Source organism: Pleurodeles waltl, chromosome 9, assembly GCF_031143425.1.
Source record: "Pleurodeles waltl isolate 20211129_DDA chromosome 9, aPleWal1.hap1.20221129, whole genome shotgun sequence".
NCBI lineage: Eukaryota > Metazoa > Chordata > Amphibia > Caudata > Salamandridae > Pleurodeles > Pleurodeles waltl.
In genome coordinates this window covers 1,012,540,084-1,012,559,253 of record NC_090448.1, presented here as the reverse complement: position 1 = coordinate 1,012,559,253, position 19,170 = coordinate 1,012,540,084, and the positions used below count along the sequence as shown (strand labels likewise).

At 43.1% G+C, this 19,170-nt stretch overlaps 1 protein-coding gene across 5 annotated transcripts in view; it reads right to left on the bottom strand.

The window, feature by feature from the left end:
- MIA2 (MIA SH3 domain ER export factor 2) overlaps positions 1-19,170 on the bottom strand; it is a 551,575-nt gene that overhangs the window by 228,595 nt on the left and 303,810 nt on the right. For all 5 annotated transcript variants that reach the window (XM_069208615.1, XM_069208616.1, XM_069208617.1 and 2 more), the window contains one exon: positions 17,492-17,563. In XM_069208615.1, the coding sequence (XP_069064716.1) occupies positions 17,492-17,563 (72 nt within the window). The remainder of the gene's footprint in view (positions 1-17,491; positions 17,564-19,170) is intronic.

Sequence of the window (19,170 nt, the reverse complement as noted above, 5' to 3'; positions counted from 1 at the left end):
TACTGGATATGTAAAGAAACTTATTCTCAGTAGGGTTACAATTTATTGCTCAAGTGCTGATTAGACCTCTTCACTTCATTCAAGTGAGAGGCTGGGGATGTCCAAAATTATCTTGCTTCACCTTAACAGGCAAAGTGCTTGAAATGTTGGTATTTCTATCAGCCAGGCTAGAATGGCCAATAAAGGACACAGTAATAATTCATAGTACCACTGGTTTACATTTTAAGCTAAAACTAATATGCCTCATGCAACAGCTTTTCTCCTTGGTGTTGTCAAAAAGGAAGTGAAGCAAAACACTGATGATTGATGCCAATCAGGAAAACAAAGAGAGGTTGGTATTTAAGACAGCTATTAAGATATGATCTCCACAAGCTCCATTGTCCGTCAGAACATCCTTAAATAATTATGCTCATATTAAAACACTGTCTGCTTTTAAGGAAATGGAAATGAAGTGGAAATATTTTGCTGCTCTTTAAAAGGATTCAGTCCCTACTTAAGGCTGCTGCAGCCGGGAAAACAATTGGAGGTGGGTGCTCGCATTGAATTGCCACCTTGTAAAATAAACTAAGCCTATCTGGTGCTCTCAGCGCAGAAGGCAATGCTGGACTGATAACGTCATCACTTCCTGTGCGAAAGACAGAAGGTGCCCGGGTGGCTCTGAATAGGTGTGCAGCTTCTGAGATGGAAAGAGGTAAGTGCACAAGGTGGGGAGCAGGATCTGTGCACCTTGCTGACAGAGACAGCATCATCTGAGGTGCTGAGAGAGAACAAATAAAACTGGGCATGGGGTGGCATTGAAAATCCAAAACCCGCTGAAGTACACAGGAAGTAAAGTAGATAGACTCATGCGTAATTGTCGATGTACATAAAAATAAGTAAAAGTTGGGAACGGGATAGAAATATACACCCTAAATGGTTGGAACCTGAGGTTAATTCCCAACAAACAGAAAAATTATGCTTCCCTAACACCTGAATGGGAAACTTGAGCAGAAGTAGACACTAACCTCACGCTGGGTAATCAAGTGAATGAAGTACTTCTATGAGACATATGCTCCCACCAAATGTATGCAAAATAAAGAGCACTTACTAATCCTTGTGTACTCCGAAGGACCTGAGGTACAACTGGTCTACAGATGGAGATAGAAGGACATACTTTTTTTTTATTTTTTAAACAAGCTACTTGACTTCCTCGAGGGTAATGTATCAGTGATCCTTAGTATTTAGATCAAATATCACAGAATGAATGGAATATCCTGTTAGTAATCATAATGTGCTTTGAAGTCTATGAGGCATGACACTGACCCACAAAATATTACACTGCACATCAACTGCTGCAGATCAGGACCCCATATAGTCAAAACCATCATTGCAAGGTTCAAAGACAGAATATAAAGCAGTAAGCGCTGATATTCTGATGGCCATAAGAGACTTATTTCGGCATGAGTTGGTTGTAACGAAATGAAGGGATCACCTGCAACTCCCATTAGAAGACATGTGGTGGTGAGCAAAATTCTGGTGCTCCAACACAGGCAATAATTAACCAAATTTCTGGATCACTGTGATAGGAATAGACACTGCAAAGAGCAAGGATTGAGAGCTGCATAGTTTGGAGGTCTGTATGCTTGAGTATTCTGGACTGCACCCATATAGTTTACTATCAATGATCTTTGAAGTAGTTACATGGAGACAAAGCTAAGTTATATGCTGTTGGTCCCTGCAAAATAAAAGCAATTAAATATGGAAATGCACATCTCTTCGAATCACCTGAGATGGAATGGGGTTGGTTGCTTGGATGGGGTCAAAAGGAGGAAAACACACAAAAATAAAGGAAATGACTGAGCCCAGGGGGTTTATCTAGGGAACAACTTGTGGCAATGAGACTGAATTAGAAACTAACTCACTCTGCACGATGTGTGGTGGTGAGCACAAAGGGCACCCTTTGTATGACATACTGAGATTAGGGGTGATGTGATATCAGAAAGTGAGAGGAGACTGAATGCATTAGAAATGTGGAGGACCACTGTGATTGCTTACTTGTTACACCCTCTAGTCCAATATGGACCTTGCTATCCAGAGACCAGACAGCCTGGACACCTCCCAAGATGGTATGTGAATTTGAGGATGCACTGATGTGGTGTCCCGCTAATGTTTGATATTTATATTTTGTTGTATTTTTTCAGTGTTGTATTTGAAGCAGATGGAAGGATTAATAGAAGAGGAGTGCACATTAATGAAAATGTCACTTACCCAGTGTACATCTGTTCGTGGCATTAGTCGCTGCAGATTCACATGTGTGGCACAGTCCGCTGCCTGGTGTTGGGCTCGGAGTATTACAAGTTGTTTTTCTTCGAAGAAGTCTTTTTGGTCACTGGACCGAAGGACTCCTCCCTCCTCGGCTCCATTGCGCATGGGCGTCGACTCCATCTTAGATTGTTTTCCCCGCAGAGGGTGAGGATGGAGTTGTTTGGTATAAATAGTGCCCATGCAATGGAGTGAATATGTATGTACGTTAAGAGTTTCTAATAATTATTTACAAATGTTCAGATGTTTAAGATTTATGATCTACTTCTAAACGGCTACAGGCTTCCCGGGGAGGTGGGAGGGTACATGTGAATCTGCAGCGACTAATGCCACGAACAGATGTACACTGGGTAAGTGACATTTTCAGTTCGATGGCATATGTTGCTGCAGATACACATGTGTGGCATAGATTATAAAGCAGTTACCTCCCCTAAAAGCGGTGGTTTAGCCTGTAGGAGTTGAAGTAGTTTGGAATAATGTTCTTAGTACAGCTTGGCCCACTGTAGCTTGTTGTGCATTTAGTACGTCTACACAGTAGTGTTTAGTAAACGTGTGAGGCGTAGACCAGGTTGCAGCCTTACATATTTCGCTCATAGGAATGTTTCCTAGAAAGGCCATTGTAGCACCTTTCTTTCTGGTTGAGTGTGCCTTTGGTGTAATAGGCAATTCTCTTTTGGCTTTAAGATAGCATGTTTGAATGCATCTGACTATCCATCTAGCAATGCCTTGTTTAGAGATTGGATTTCCTATGTGTGGTTTTTGAAAAGCTATGAACAGTTGTTTTGTTTTTCTGATTAGCTTTGTTCTGTCAATGTAATACATTAGTGCTCTTTTGATGTCTAATGTATGTAGTGCCCTTTCAGCCACAGAATTTGGTTGAGGGAAGAACACTGGCAATTCTACTGTTTGATTTAAATGGAATGGTGAGATTACTTTTGGCAGAAATTTTGGATTTGTTCTTAGAACTATTTTATTGTTGTGTATTTGAATAAATGGTTCTTGTATGGTAAATGCCTGTATTTCACTTACTCTTCTGAGGGATGTGATTGCAATGAGAAATGCGACCTTCCAGGTTAGATATTGCATTTCACAGGAATGCATGGGTTCGAAAGGTGGACCCATGAGTCTTGTTAAGACGATGTTAAGATTCCATGAAGGAACTGGTGGTGTTCTTGGTGGTATAATTCTTTTTAGCCCTTCCATGAATGCTTTAATAACTGGTATTCTAAATAGAGACGATGAATGAGTAGTTTGTAGGTAAGCAGATATTGCTGCGAGGTGTATTTTTATAGATGAAAAAGCGAGATTTGCTTTTTGCAAATGTAGTAAGTATCCTACTATGTCTTTAGTAGAGGCATGTAATGGTTGTATTTGATTGGAATGGCAGTAGTAAACAAATCTTTTCCACTTAGATGCATAGCAGTGTCTAGTGGAAGGTTTTCTTGCTTGTTTTATGACCTCCATGCATTCTTGTGTGAGGTCTAAGTGTCCGAATTCTAGGATTTCAGGAGCCAAATTGCCAGATTCAATGATGCTGGGTTTGGGTGCCTGATCTGTTGTTTGTGTTGTGTTAACAGATCTGGCCTGTTGGGTAGTTTGACATGCGGTACTAGTGAGAAGTCTAGTAGAGTTGTATACCAAGGTTGTCTTGCCCATGTGGGTGCTATCAGTATGAGTTTGAGTTGGTTTTGACTCAACTTGTTTACTAGATATGGAAGGAGAGGGAGAGGGGGAAAAGCGTACGCAAATATCCCTGACCAACTCATCCATAGAGCATTGCCTTGTGATTCGCGGTGTGGGTACCTGGATGCGAAGTTTTGGCATTTTGAGTTTTCTTTTGTTGCGAACAAATCTATCTGGGGTGTTCCCCAAATTTGAAAGTACTTGTTCAGAACTTGGGGGTGAATTTCCCATTCGTGGACTTGTTGGTGGTCTCGCGAAAGGTTGTCTGCTAGTTGGTTTTGTATTCCTGGAATAAATTGTGCTATTAGGCGAATGTTGTTGTGAATCGCCCACTGCCAAATTCTTTGTGTTAGGAGGCACAATTGTGTTGAGTGTGTTCCTCCTTGTTTGTTTAAATAATACATTGTTGTCATGTTGTCTGTTTTGACAAGAATGTATTTGTGTGTTATTATGGGTTGGAAGGCTTTTAACGCTAGAAATACTGCTAACAGTTCTAGGTAATTGATATGAAATTTTGTTTCGTGTATATCCCATTGTCCTTGAATGCTGTGGTGATTGAGGTGTGCTCCCCACCCTGTCATGGAAGCGTCTGTTGTTATAACGTATTGAGGCACTGGGTCCTGAAATGTCCGCCCTTTGTTTAAATTTTTGCTGTTCCACCATAGAAGCGAGAGGTATGTTTGGCGGTTTACCAACACCAGATTTTGAAGTTGACCCTGTGCCTGTGACCATTGTGATGCTAGACACTGTTGTAAGGGTCGCATGTGTAGTCTTGCGTTTGGGACAATGGCTATGCATGATGACATCATGCCTAGAAGTTTTAGCACATGTTTTGCTTGTATCTTTTGGTTTGGAAACATAGCACTTATTACCTTGTGGAATGCCTGCACTCTTTGTGGACTTGGAGTGGCAATTCCTTTTGATGTGTTGATGGTTGCTCCTAGATATTGTTGTGTTTGACACGGTTCTAGGTGTGATTTTGTATAGTTGATGGAAAACCCCAGTTTGTGAAGGGTTTGTATGACAAATGTGGTGTCGTTTGCGCATTTTTTTACTGTGTTGGTCTTGATTAGCCAATCGTCTAGGTAAGGGAACACATGTATCTGTTGTCTCCTGATGTGTGCTGCTACTACTGCTAGACATTTTGTGAACACTCTTGGTGCAGTTGTTATTCCGAATGGCAACACCTTGAATTGGTAATGTATTCCTTTGAATACGAACCGTAGGTACTTTCTGTGAGAAGGGTGTATTGGTATATGAAAGTACGCATCCTTTAGGTCTAATGTGGTCATGTAATCTTGCTGTTTGAGCAGTGGAATGATGTCTTGTAGTGTGACCATGTGAAAATGGTCCGATATGATGTAGGTATTTAGTGTCCTGAGATCTAATATTGGTCTTAATGTTTTGTCTTTTTTTGGAATTAGAAAGTACAGGGAGTAAACTCCTGTGTTTTTTTGTTGTACTGGTACTAACTCTATTGCATCCTTTTGCAGTAGTGCTTGAACTTCTAGTCCTAAAAGTTCTAAATGTTGTGGTGACATTTTGCGTGTTTTGGGGGGGATGTTTGGTGGGAAGTTGTGGAATTCTATGCAATAGCCATGTTGGATTATTGCTAATACCCAATTGTCTGTTGTAATCTGTTGCCAAGATTGGTAGAATTGGCTTAGTCTTCCCCCCACTGGTGTTGAGTGAAGGGGTTGCGTGACTTAAAAGTCACTGTTTAGGTGGAGGTGTTTTTGGAGTCTGGAATCTTCCCCTACTCCTTGGGAATTGACCCCCCGATATCCCCTGAAACCTCCCCTTTGGAAGGAACCCTGATATGGTGTGGTTCTTGTTTGTTGGCTGGTGGTGTCTGTGGGTTGGCCACGAAGAAACCCCCCTCTAAATGGAGTTTTTCTGAAAGAGCCTCTGCTCTGCGGGGAGTAGAGTGCGCCCATGGCCTTGGCCGTGTCTGTGTCCTTTTTAAGTTTTTCAATGGCTGTATCCACTTCAGAGCCAAAAAGTTGTTTCTCGTTGAAGGGCATATTAAGGACAGCCTGCTGGATTTCAGGTTTGAAGCCTGAAGTGCGTAGCCAAGCGTGTCTCCTTATGGTGACAGCAGTGTTGACTGTTCTTGCTGCAGTATCGGCTGCGTCTAGTGAAGAGCGGATTTGATTGTTTGAGATCGTTTGTCCCTCTTCCACTATTTGCTGCGCCCTTTTTTGGTATTCCTGGGGAAGATGGTCTACGAGAAGTTGCATCTCGTCCCAGTGTGCTCGGTCATATCTGGCCAGCAGCGCTTGTGAATTTGCGATGCGCCACTGGTTGGCTGCCTGTGATGCTACTCTTTTCCCTGCCGCATCAAATTTTCGGCTTTCTTTGTCCGGAGGTGGGGCGTCGCCAGATGTATGTGAATTTGCTCTCTTGCGAGCTGCTCCTACTACCACGGAGTCAGGTGGTAACTGCGAAGTAATAAACACTGGGTCTGTGGGTGGTGGTTTGTATTTCTTATCCACCCTTGGGGTGATGGCTCTTGATTTTACGGGCTCTTCAAAAATTTGTTTTGCGTGCCGTAACATCCCTGGTAGCATTGGGAGACATTGATATTGGCTGTGTGTAGCCGAGAGGGTGTTAAATAAAAAATCATCCTCTATAGGATCGGAATGCAGTTGGACATTGTGGAATTCTGCTGCCCTAGCCACCAGTTGCGAGTATGAGGTACTGTCCTCTGGCGGTGACGGCTTTGTGGGGTATGACTCGGGATCATTGTCCGGCACTGGGGTGTCATACAGGTCCCAAGCGTCTTGATCCTGATCGTCATGACTTATGGTAGTTTGCGCTGGTGAGTGCATTTGTGGCGGTGTTTGTGCCGGCGATGCCTGTGGTGGAGAGGGCGGAGGCGTGACTTTTTTAACCACTTTGGCTTGTGGTTGTGCGTCATCCTTTGGAAGTTCGATCCTTCTTTTCCTCATGATTGGGGGAAGGGTTGATATCTTCCCTGTGTCGTGCTGGATGTACAGTCCCTTTTGTGTGTAGTCCGATTCTACACTTTGGAGCTCTTGTCCAAATTTGTGCATTTGGCCACTTATTCCTTGTTCCTCTGAGTAGGATGAAGGTGTGGTATTTTTCGGCGCCGAGAGAGAATCTTTTTTCGGTTTCGGCACCGACAGAATTTTTGTTCCTTTCGGCATGGAATCTCGGTGCCGATGTTTTTCCGTGCCGGTATCTTGTTTTTGTCTCTCGGAGCCGCTTTCTCGGCTCCGAGGTTGCTCCATGGCGGTCCCTCGACCGGAGTCGGGTGTCTTCGCTATGGGCGTGCCCTTTTTCGGCGCCTTCGACGGGTCGCCTGTTTTATGGGTCGAGCCATGGCCTGTTGGCAGTGGCGTCCCCTGGGCTTTCGGTTTGTCGATGGATTTACTTTTCGACGTCTTACTCACAGTTTGTTGCTGTTGTTCGACGTCGGAGTCTCCGGATTCTGATTCCGGAACCGAGAATGTTTCCTCTTCCTCGTCGAAACGTTGTTTTGTTGACGTGGACGCCATTTGTTGACGCCTGGCTCTTCGGTCCCGGAGTGTTGTTCTGGACCGGAAGGCTCGACAGGCTTCACAGGTATCCTCCTTGTGCTCGGGGGACAAGCACAAGTTTCAGACCAAGTGCTGATCTGTATAAGGATACTTACTGTGACATTTTGGGCAGAAACGAAACGGGGTCCGTTCCATCGGCTTCGATGTCACACGCGGTCGGGCCGACCAGGCCCCGATGGGGGAATCGAAGCTACCCCAAAGTCTTCCGATGATCGGTGTCGATGTACCTAACTATCCCGATACCGAACGGAACAATACCGACGCTTTCTTCCGAGATTCTGACTAACTTTCCGAACCGAAACACGGAGCGAAAAGGAATACGTCCGAACCCGACAGCGGAAAAAAACAATCTAAGATGGAGTCGACGCCCATGCGCAATGGAGCCGAGGAGGGAGGAGTCCTTCGGTCCCGTGACCAAAAAGACTTCTTCGAAGAAAAACAACTTGTAATACTCCGAGCCCAACACCAGGCAGCGGACTGTGCCACACATGTGTATCTGCAGCAACATATGCCATCGAACAGACATTATTTGGATGTTTTTGCGATCCAAGTCTGGTGATTTGAGTGGATATCCGAGAGATATGTGAGGGACTGTGTATTTAGTAGGGGTTATAACTGCTGCATCCCGGGTGAGGAATGTTGAAGTTTTGTTTTAGACAGGCTTAAAATCGAGATATGATGTTGTAGACCAAGGGAGGACTAACATCAGGTTACAAATTGGCCAGAAGGCATAGCCTCCTCATCAGAAGAATTTAACGTATCCTAATGGAGTAGTTGTTAATGATGGCTGGATCTACAGATTCGTAAGATGTAATACTAAAGGCCCTAATAATTATTCAAAGATATTTAGGGGTTGCACATTAGACATCAGAATGGGGAATAGCTTTTCCACAGGGGACACTCCTGTCCCCTGGTGAAAAAATTAGCAGGTAATTTATCCTCTGCATCTTCTTGTCTGAATGGGCCACATTTCAGGTTGATTTCAAGCAAATGCAACTACGCACGACGGTGAAGGTTCTACATTACTAGAGGTAGTGTCACAACGGTTAGGGAATGGATGGTAGCCATTAATTGTGTGATATCAGGCAAAGCATGTATATATCCTCAGAAGCTGTGCCCAAAAAAAAAAGACTCTCCAGTCCAGTGCTCTTCAAACTTTTTAATGCCGCGCCCCCCCAGTTGAAAAATAAAAATCTTTGGGCCCCCCTCAGAATTTTTCACAATTATTTTAGAAAGATGGCAATGTTTAAATATGTCTAAACCTATTTAAACATTGCAGTGAAGTACTGTTACCTTTTTAAACCTGCAACAACATGCTTCTGCTTAAAACAAAGGCATGTTATCTGTCTAATATTTCTTTTGGCCAGCGTTTGGCGCTCCCCCTGGGATCACTTGAGGCCCCCCTAGGGGGGGCCCGCCCCCCAGTTTGAAGACCTCTGCTCCAGTCAATTGTCAGATCTAATCCAAAATGTTGATATGATAGGAAAAATGAATGGCACTAGAGTATGCAGATGGTTGGGTGTTCTCTTTCTTTATCTTTTTGCCATGGTTCATATAGCAGACTAAATGATATCTTTATGAGCTGTGAACTGTGTAATAGAAGCATGGAAACTGTATTTGGTAGAATCCTGTCAGACCACTCTTTGTTGCGCTCAATATGGAGAGAGGCCATGAATGCCAACCATGAATATACATATAACACATATTCAACAGTATGATACAGCATTAAATATCAATTCAATATCAGCAGGGTACTGGAGAGGAACTTCTGGGGCTCTCTGTCTTTTAAGGGAAGAGTAGCGTTAGTGAAGATTAAGTTACTGTGATGTCTACACGATTTCCAAGAGATGCAATGTTTCTTCACTAAGAATAATATTTATTGATTTTAATCATACATCAATGACTTTAATATGGGCTGGAATGCATCCCAGAATAAAACTGTCCATAATTCAGCTTACACACAAAGAAAACAATTACTTACCTGTAACTAGTTATCCAATATTGGTATCTTTCATAAATTCACATGCTTCAATCAACCCCGTCGTCGAAGTGGGAGTCCCATGGTACATGAAAAGCAATAAACAACAAACATTTTCCCATAGGCTATAATGCTAATCAAATGAGTCATATAGCCTATCTTTGTCCTTTTGTGAAAGGACCCTAACTTGGCTCCTAGCCAATCAGGCTCATTCCCTTAGATTTTCCACCACAAGAGTGAAGACTATGTCCTCAGAAGGAAATGCGAGCCTCTAAGGGGAAGAGGGTGGGTCGCATGTGAATTTATGAAAGATATCAATGCTGGATAACTGTAGTTACAGGTAAGTAACTTGTTTTCTTATCCAGTATTGGATCTTTCCTAAATTCACATGCTTGAATCTGAATAGCCAGCAGTACTCCTAATAAACGTTAAGCCCACAGTGGATGGTGAGTGCAAGCATTGTAATCCTTTTAATTATAGTGGTACATAACATATCTATAAATCTTGCTCTACACGTATAAAGCAAACATATCAAAAAAATTTGCATAGCAATTATAGACTATTGCCTATAAAATTAGGTTTACACATTAAAGGAAAGATCTCACCTTAATGATTTAGATGACGTAGGACCGCCTTTCCAACGAGGGAATCAGTTCTTCGTGACGATTCCAAACAGTAGTGCTGCGCAAAAGAGGGTGTAGTCTTCCACGTTGCAGCCTGACATATCTTGGAGACTGCTCTTGTGGAGTGCGCTCTCAGGCGCTTAGTCAATGGTTTTCCCGCTTTTGTGTGGCAAAACTGAATGGTGGATGCAATCTACCAGGCTATGTTAGCACTAGTGACTCCTGTCCCTTGCCGTCCTTGAGCATATGAGACTAGCAGCTGATCTGTCTTTCAGAGCTGCTTAGTACACTGAAGGTAAAATTTCAAGCATCTCTTGATGTCTAATGAGTGAAGAGTCTTTTCTGCAATTGTTGACAGATTCGGGAAAAAGGATCTTAATATTGGTGGCTTGTTCAAGTGAAAGGATGAGGGCACCTTAGGAATGTATCTCGGGTTCGTTCTAAGAAGAAGAACAAAGTCGGCTGAAAAGATAAGGTAGGGTTCCTTAGTGGTAAAGGCCTGTATATCGCTGACTCTTCTCGTGGATGTAAGAGCTAGTAGAGTTGCCACCGTCCATGTGATGTATTTCAGCTCCGCTCTATGAATAGGTATGAACGGGCTTTCATTAACTGAGACAGAACTATATTTACATGCCACCGGAGGAAAAAGTACAAAACAGGCCCTTCATGAACTGTTTGATAAGTCTGGATGAGCCAAGTGAGGGCATATCCGCCAAGCGTCTATAAGAAGATATAGCTGCCAAATGAATCTTAACAGATGCGTGACCTAGCCCAGCCTTTGAAAGGGTGAGAAGGTATGAGAGAATTTGCTCCGGCCCAATCTTTAACGGATAGAAATTGTTCTGCAGGCACCAGACACAACATCTCTCCCTTTTGAATCTGTAAGTCCTATTTGTACTGTTAGCTAGTGCCCTGGACAGAATCAGTTTGCATTCCTTATCAATGTTCATACCCTGGAAGTCATGGAACTCAGGAGCCATGCGTGCAATTGCAGAGATGCTGGATCTGGATGAAGAATCTGACCTTGACTCTTTGTGAGAAGGTCGTGCTTGCAGAGAAGACGTATGGGATTGGGCACAGACAGGAGCAGGAGCTCTGTGTACTAATACTGTCTGGGCCACTTGGGTGCTATGAGTATGATCTTGCAACCTCTGACTTCATCTTCCTCAGAAGCCTCAGAATTATTGGGATGGGGGAAAAGCATATGCAAAGATCCTGGACCATCTCATCGAAAGAGCATTCCCCCATGACCCCGGGAGTGGGTATCGACTGGCGTAGAATTGGCATCTGGCGTTCTGATTGGTGGCAAATAGATCCAGGGTCGGCCGTCCCCAGCATAGAAAGATGGTGTCCAGTTCCTTCTGGTCGAGTTCCCATTCGTGGCAGTTGTCGTCGGTCCTGCTGAGAGAGTCCGCCAGGACATTGTTGACACCTGGCAGGTGCTCCACTCTCAAGCAAATGTTGTGCAGCATGAGCCAGTCCCAGAGAGATTGAGCTTCTCTTGAGAGGGACAGATAACTTGTTCCTCCTTGCTTGTTGATATAGAACATGCTTGTTGTGTTGTCTGTACGGACCAACAAAGACAAACCCTCAATCCATGGAAGGAACTCCTGGAGCGTGAGAAAAACTGCTTTTAACTCCAACAGATTTATGTGCATTCTTCTTTGCGCATCCGACCATGCATGTCCTGTAGATGTCCCCCCCAACCCTCTAATGAAGTGTCCGTTGTGATAATGAAGTCTGTCATTGGAGTGAGACAGGTCAACCCTTGAGAAAGATGGTTGGTCTGAAACCACCATCGCAATGTCTCTACTATCCTCGGTGTAACATTGATTAAATCCTCAAAGGATCCTTGGGATTGGGTCCATTGCAGCTGTAACTCCTCTTGCAATGGTCTCATTTTCAACCTTGCCAGGTGGACTAGGACGATGGATGAGGAGATCATGCCTAGAAGCGACTTGAACAGTCGTACTGAAACAGACTTTCTTCTTGAGATTCTGACAGCCATGTTGGTTAGTTTCTGCTGCCGTGCCTGTGTGAGATACGCTTTGCTCTTGATGGTGTTGAGTTCTGCATCCAAAAAGACTATCCTGCTTGTGGGAAGAGTGACTGATTTCTGGAAGTTTACCGTTCAACCTAAGTTGTGAAATAGTTGTAGGCAGACGTTGGTAGCCTTGGACGCTAGCTGCGATGTGGGGGCTTTTATCAGCCAGTTGTCCAGGTATGGGAAGACCTGAAAAACCCCTGTTGCGGAGAAAGCTTGCTACTGGGGCAAGACAATTCGTGAACATTTGTGGCGTGGACTACAAGCCGAATGGGAGGACCTTGAATTGATAATGGGCACCGGCCACAGTGAAGCGGAGATATTTGCAATGCTTTACATGTATCAGTATGTTGAAATAAGCATCCTGGAGATCCATCGTTGTAATGTTATCTCCAGGGTTCAAAAGGTGCAGGATATCCGACAATGTGATCATACAAAAGGACTGCTTCCATAGAAACTTGTTCAACTTCCTGAGGTCTAGGATTGGCCTCCATTCCCCTGACCTCTTCCTTATTAGAAAGAACCGGGAATAGAACCCGAGCCCTCTGTGCTGCACCGGAACCTCTTCTATCGCTCCATTGGCAAGCATTAGGAAAACCTCCTTCTGAAGCAAGTGAAGATGAAGTGATTTGGAATTTTCTGGTGGATGGTGTGGTGGTTTTTGTATAACTTCCAGCGTATGACCTTGAGCCACTATATCCAGCACCCATTTGTCCGATGTTATGCTTTTCCAATTCTGAAGGTAATTGGAGATGTTTGCTCCCTCCTGATAGCCCTGCGAATACAGTGGAAGTGTAGCCGGTGCCAGACAAGAATCATTGCTTGCGAGGTTGATCCCCGGGCTTGGGAACTCTGTTTTCTCCTCCAGCCTTGTCTAACGTAGGAAGCTGTGGATGGTTGCCTATAATGCTGCTGATAGGCCGGTCTATATTGAGGCTGTTGATACTGCCTATGGTAGGAGCCTCGAAATGTTGAAAAATCCCTACCTCTTGCTCCCCGAAAGGGCTGCTTTCGGTACTGCAAAGTACCCAGGGACTGAGCAGTGTCCGTGTCAGCATTGATGGCCTGTAATGCGTCATCTACATGTTTGCTGAAGAGAGACTCTCCATCGTATGGCATGTCTGGAATTCTGGACTGTACCTCAGGTCTGAAAGAGGTCGCTTTTAACCAACCTTGGGGGCGTAATACAGCCGCTCCCACCAGCTGACGAAAACCCGTGGAAGCTATGTCCAGGGCGCACTCAATTATCTCCTCAGACGTACGCTTTCCTTCTTGAAGGATCTTCTGTGCCTCCGACTGCTTGTTCTCAGGAATGAGATCTATGAAGGCATTCATATCAGACTACATCTGGCGATCATAGCGACTCAAAATCGCCAGGGGAGTTGGCTGCATGAACAGTTATAGCCGACATGGATGAAAATCTTTTGCCCACATTATCCAGTCGTTTTTCTTCCCTATCAGGAGCGCTAGATATAGGTGTTGACGAGTTCTTAGAACACGTTTGGGCCACTTGGGAGATGACGGAATCGAGTCTTGGATGCCCTGTCAAACACGCTGGAGAGTCCTGTGTCGCCTTATAATTCTTGTCAAGCTTCTGTGGGACTGGTGGAACTTTCACTTGGTTCTGCATGATATTGATACCCTCAATCCAAATGAAGTCTATAATAGGAACAGCCCTCACAGACTTTCTTGCTTGTTCCTTGAAGTCATGGAGGAAGCATTCTGACTGTGAGACCGACGTTGGCAAGTGAAATCGCGTGGCCGCCCTATCCATCAAGTTGTGAAACCCACCTATATCCTCCGGTGGAGAATCTGAAGGACGAGGAGGTGGTGGAGAAGGAGTAGGGGCTAAATAATCATCCCATTCATCACTATGATGTTGTGGTGTTGAAATTTCTCCTTCTCCTTCATCCCCGGACGTAGAGACATCTTCTCTGGGGGGGTCTAATGTAGACTGTAGAGTCAGCCTGGGAGTTGCTGGAGGTATACTCCTTGGTGTAACAGGAGATGTTGGAAGAGCCGGTTGTTCCTCCGCTGAAGTTGGGAACCTCCTCTTGTAATCCTGCAACATTGACTGCAAGTCCTGAATCATGGAGGCAGGCATCTGTACAGTGTCTTTTGGCTGATGCGGAGGTTCATAATAGCGTCTTTGATGAGAATAATAAGGTTGGTATTGATCATACTCATCATCATCCTCATCCTCCTCCTCCTCCTGATACTTAACATGCAACTGGGATGGGCTGTTTGCATCACCAAATAGGCCCTCATCTGACTCTTCCCAGAAGATGACTAGGCTGCAAGGTTGTTACCTTACTTGGTGAAGTATCCTGTGGACATATTGTAGACCTAGACATCGCTGTAATTTTAACTGTAGCGTGAAGATTAGGAGACCCAGAAGAAATAGGAATAACATCCTGGTTTACAGCGAACACTGGCATTGTTGATGGTGTCGACGACGATGGTCCCTTCGACGGAACTGATGTCGTAGACGATTTGTGCATCAACAACAGTCTCATCTACGGTGGTGTCATCGATGGTGGCCTCATCAGCGGTAATTTCATAGACGGTGGTGTCACTGACGGTGTTATCAACGACAATGGTCTCATCGATGTTGGTGTTGACGTTACCTTCTGAGACAAAGTCTTTTCTGGATGAGCCTTCGTCGACAGTGGTCTAACTGAAGGAATAGGAGCTTTTACCACAGACGTCAACGTAGTCTTAGTCGACGACGGTCTCGTCGACAAGGCGGTGGAGACGGTAGATGTGAAAACCATTGTCGTCGTCACTGTCATCGACGGTGGTGTCGTCATCGTCGACTTAAGTTTGAGAGATACCTTTCTAGAGGTGGAAGGCTCAGATGAAGGAGAACAGTGTGATGACTCCTCCTTTCGACGAGGAGAGGATGGCTCAGATGAAAGTGAGCCTTGTATGCCCTTAGCACCTTCTTTATGATGCGTTTTTTGACGTTTCCTGGATCTCCCAGCCTGTCCCAGGTCCTCAGTTCTGGACCTTTTATGCAGCTTTTCTGGCTCACCTCTCCTCACATGAAGTACACGATTTTGCCTGTAACCATCTCAACAGCCTACCCTCTCTGTCTTTGCAGAAAAAGTGCGGCATTTCTTGCAGTCTTTCACCTGGTGGACTGGATATAAGCAGTATAAAACAGTCTTTATGTGGATCATCCACATGCAGCCTTTTCTTGCCACAGGTCTTACAAGGGCATAAAAGGCCTTTCCTGGAAGAATCCGGCATTTTCAGAGCTTTCTGAGAAAAAATCTTCCTGTCAGAAGTAGAAAACTGAGCAGAGCTCAGGGAGACTCCCTTCACACGACGTGCAGTAGAATATCTGAGGGAAAGAGTCTCTTTGGAGAGTATTCTAGAGGGTGCTGGTGCCTGATTGGCCAGGAGCCAAGTTTGGGTCCTTTCACAAAAGGACAAAGATAGGCTATATGAGTAATTTGATCAGCATTAAAGCCTATGCGAATTTTTGTTGTTGTTTATTGCTTTTCATGTACCGTGGGACTCCCACTTCGACGACGGGGAAGATTCAAGCATATGAATTTATGAAAAATCCAATACTGGATAACTTAGCAGACTAGCACTACCAAACTTCAGGTACTATTTTTCAGGCTCACCGAGGCAACACCCAGTGATGTGGCTTGAAAACTCAGCTAACTCGGAGAGAGCCATGCTGAGAGGATGCCGGAGTTATGTATTTGTGGGTTTCCTTTTTTTGTGTTCTAGATAGACAGGCCCAGTGACTCTGCACTTAATGGCCTTGATGTCCAAAAAAACAGACATACAATATTAAACAGGGTAATGAGGACAGCATTGTTTTCGTTTGAGACAATGCTCTGGGATTGACCTCACTTTTTATGTTTTTTTAAAAGAGACGTATGTAGCGACATAGCTAGGGGGAGGCATTCAGGTAACGGGCAACATTTATAATGGAGATGTTTTTGTTACATCTGAGGAGGCAAAAGCCTTACTTTTGATTCCAAGCATGCTAACCCGGGCAGTAATGTTTTACAAGGAAAGCTTTGTCTGGGAGGCCATCTGACTCATTCACTTTAATTGTATGTCATTTGCTAACAGCTTTGGAGGTACAGCAATTTCAATTCTTTAAAGAGTACTCTGTAGTCATCAGGTTTGGATGCCACTTCAGATGAGAGGAAAAAGGGAGAGTCACATAGGGGGACCGATTACACAGAGGTGACTAGGAATGCTCGATTCTAGAACATGCAATATAAATTTACTTATAGGATATATGTTACTCCTCTGATTGTACACAAAATGTAACCCTACTTGATAAATTAATGTCTTAGATCCAAAAATGAAATAGCAGATTTCATACATATGTTATGGTTGTGCTCAACTGTGAAGTTATTTTGGAAGTGAGTGAGGCAATAACTTATAATTCTAAACAGCGTATACTGGGTCTACACCGGAGACCAAAGAAGAGAAAGACGCAATAAAAATGGGTAGCACTATCTTGCAAACTTGCAAAAAAAGTGGTCTGCAATACACATGGTACGTAGCACTGGCTGTTCAGTCGACATGTGGAAGACTGATGTAAGAGAATGATTCTTGGCAGAGAAGATACATATGTCCCATATTAGACTGACGACGGATTAACGGAAGAGTTGCAAGATTGGAGACAGATAAACTGTGTGCTTGATGAATGCAAGGAAATCATACCATCATGGCATTAAATAATGATTAAATAGAGACTTTTTACCATTAAAACTACCGCATGTAAAGCAGAAGGCCACAATGGGCTTAAATGTTTACTTTTGATAAAAATGTTGATATTGCATTTGATTCTGCAGTTCTTGATGTCTTTGCCTGATATACGAATGGAATTGTTTATTAACAATAACACATCATTTTAATTTAAAAAAACAGAGGAAAACAAAATATAAATCATCACTGAAAACCATTAGCACCTCTTAAAAAGAAAATATTTCAACAGGATAATCGGGTAAAAATTGGAAAGAGCAGTCTCTCTAGCATAATGGAAGCTAAACATAGGTAACTGTATATACCTACAGCAAACCTTACTCCTTGATTATCAACAGCCCTACTGCTGAATGTGTCAGATGTTTTAATCATGTGAAAATATTAGGCAATCAATAGAGGAGGAATAACATTTTTCACCAATAACCAAGGTCTCACCAATGACAACACAGAGATTGTGCTCTTCATGAAAACATAGTACAAAACATTTCATAATATCAAACCTGCTTTTATTATGTGAACCACAACTTCATATAATCAGATACACTGTAAGTAAGCTTACTTCGTCTGCTTGAGATTTGATTGTCTTGGCTTCTATTTCCAGTCTCTCCAATCGTTTCTGAATTTCGTCAATCTGCAGAATTGCATACAATGGAACACAAGTTTAATACAACCTATTTATTTTTGCTTGAAAGTTCTTAAGTGTGCTTATTTTAGAAACACTAAAGTTGCAATGATGTGGTTTTTAGCTGGGAAATTAATGTAGGTGTGCTTTTTGGATCCGTCAATGGTTCGACTGCAAGAAAATTACTTCAAGTGCTTGCTCTTTAATAAAACATTGGGCAGATTCATAAATCTATATGGCTCCTGGGTAAATTCAACTTACACATGCAAGTGATTGGACGCAACAGTAAGAGAAATTCACAAAAAGTGGACTTGCACTCATAACATTCTATACGAATGAGCAAGATTATCACAATAATATGTAATATGATGCATGGGTAAATGATTCGGAAGAAGGGTCGCATGGCAGGGATACCTTGTAAAGTATGGTTACATCCATAAATCGCGTGTCACAAACACACAACTTATTCTCACAATGGAAATAGCTGGATGTAAACTTCTGCCAAGAACAGGAGTAAATCCATTTTGAGCGCAATCATGTGAAAAGTATACTTCCAAAAATGGGAGGATACAGGGTCAGGGTTTCTCCAAAGTGAAAGGTATTTTCTCTGACAAGAAAACAATAAACAGAAACAGGTGCCTTTGCACAATTGTGATGGCACTTTCCTCTGCATAATAGTAAAGCCTTTACATATAGGCATGCCTCTGCTTTTACGAAGTCTCAAAACTTTTCCATGAGTACTTCTGGAAACCAGAGGCTGTTACAAATAGCTTTGTAACTAGGGCCCACTGTCTTTGGGTGTTATTGTAACAACTGAATTTCTAAAGTGATTTCCACATCAAATAGCTAAGACAAAAAATTATTGCCTGCTGTTACTAAAAGGAATTCAGAACTAAAGATCATGACCAATGATTGGGCAGTAAAAAGAGAAAGGATGGGTATGTCTTTATCAGCAACGCAAATTTGAGTCTGGTTTTGGAAAGCGTAAAAAGAATAAGTATTAGAAAAAGAACAACTATAAAACAACACCTACACACCAAGCAACACACCTAATCAGGAACTTCAGGCGCAGTCTCATCAGTAAGACCACTGTGACGTCCCAGAATATAAATCTGAAATGTAGCAAATTGTCAATTCACTTGCTAGGTGTGCATGTGGTAATGAAATAAATATTTTTAAATCATCAAAATCAAAGCTTGAAAACCTGGATATTATGCCCTCTATAAATAAGTTATTTTAGAAGAAAAGGAAACACCAAAGAGAGGCAATAAAAAGTTTCCCACAAACTTGCTAAAATAAATTATACTCTTTCAACTTTCTTTCAGATCTTCTATGCAACTTACTTAGATGAATTAAAGCAAGGCATCAAGGGGTACTGGAGCACCAGGGGTAATATGATTTTATAGGGAGACAAGCTAGCTGATATGCTAGCCAGTGGATCTTCTCAGCATGAAAGAATAGCTCAAATTCTGGCAAAGGCAATGTATTTGTTACTTTGAGAATGAAAAGGAAAATCAAAACTCACTGTGTGAAAAAAATTAAGACTGAAGTTCTTCTGAATGCGCTCCAAGATTAATAAGAAAAAGAAACACCTCATAACCACGGGTACTGCCTTT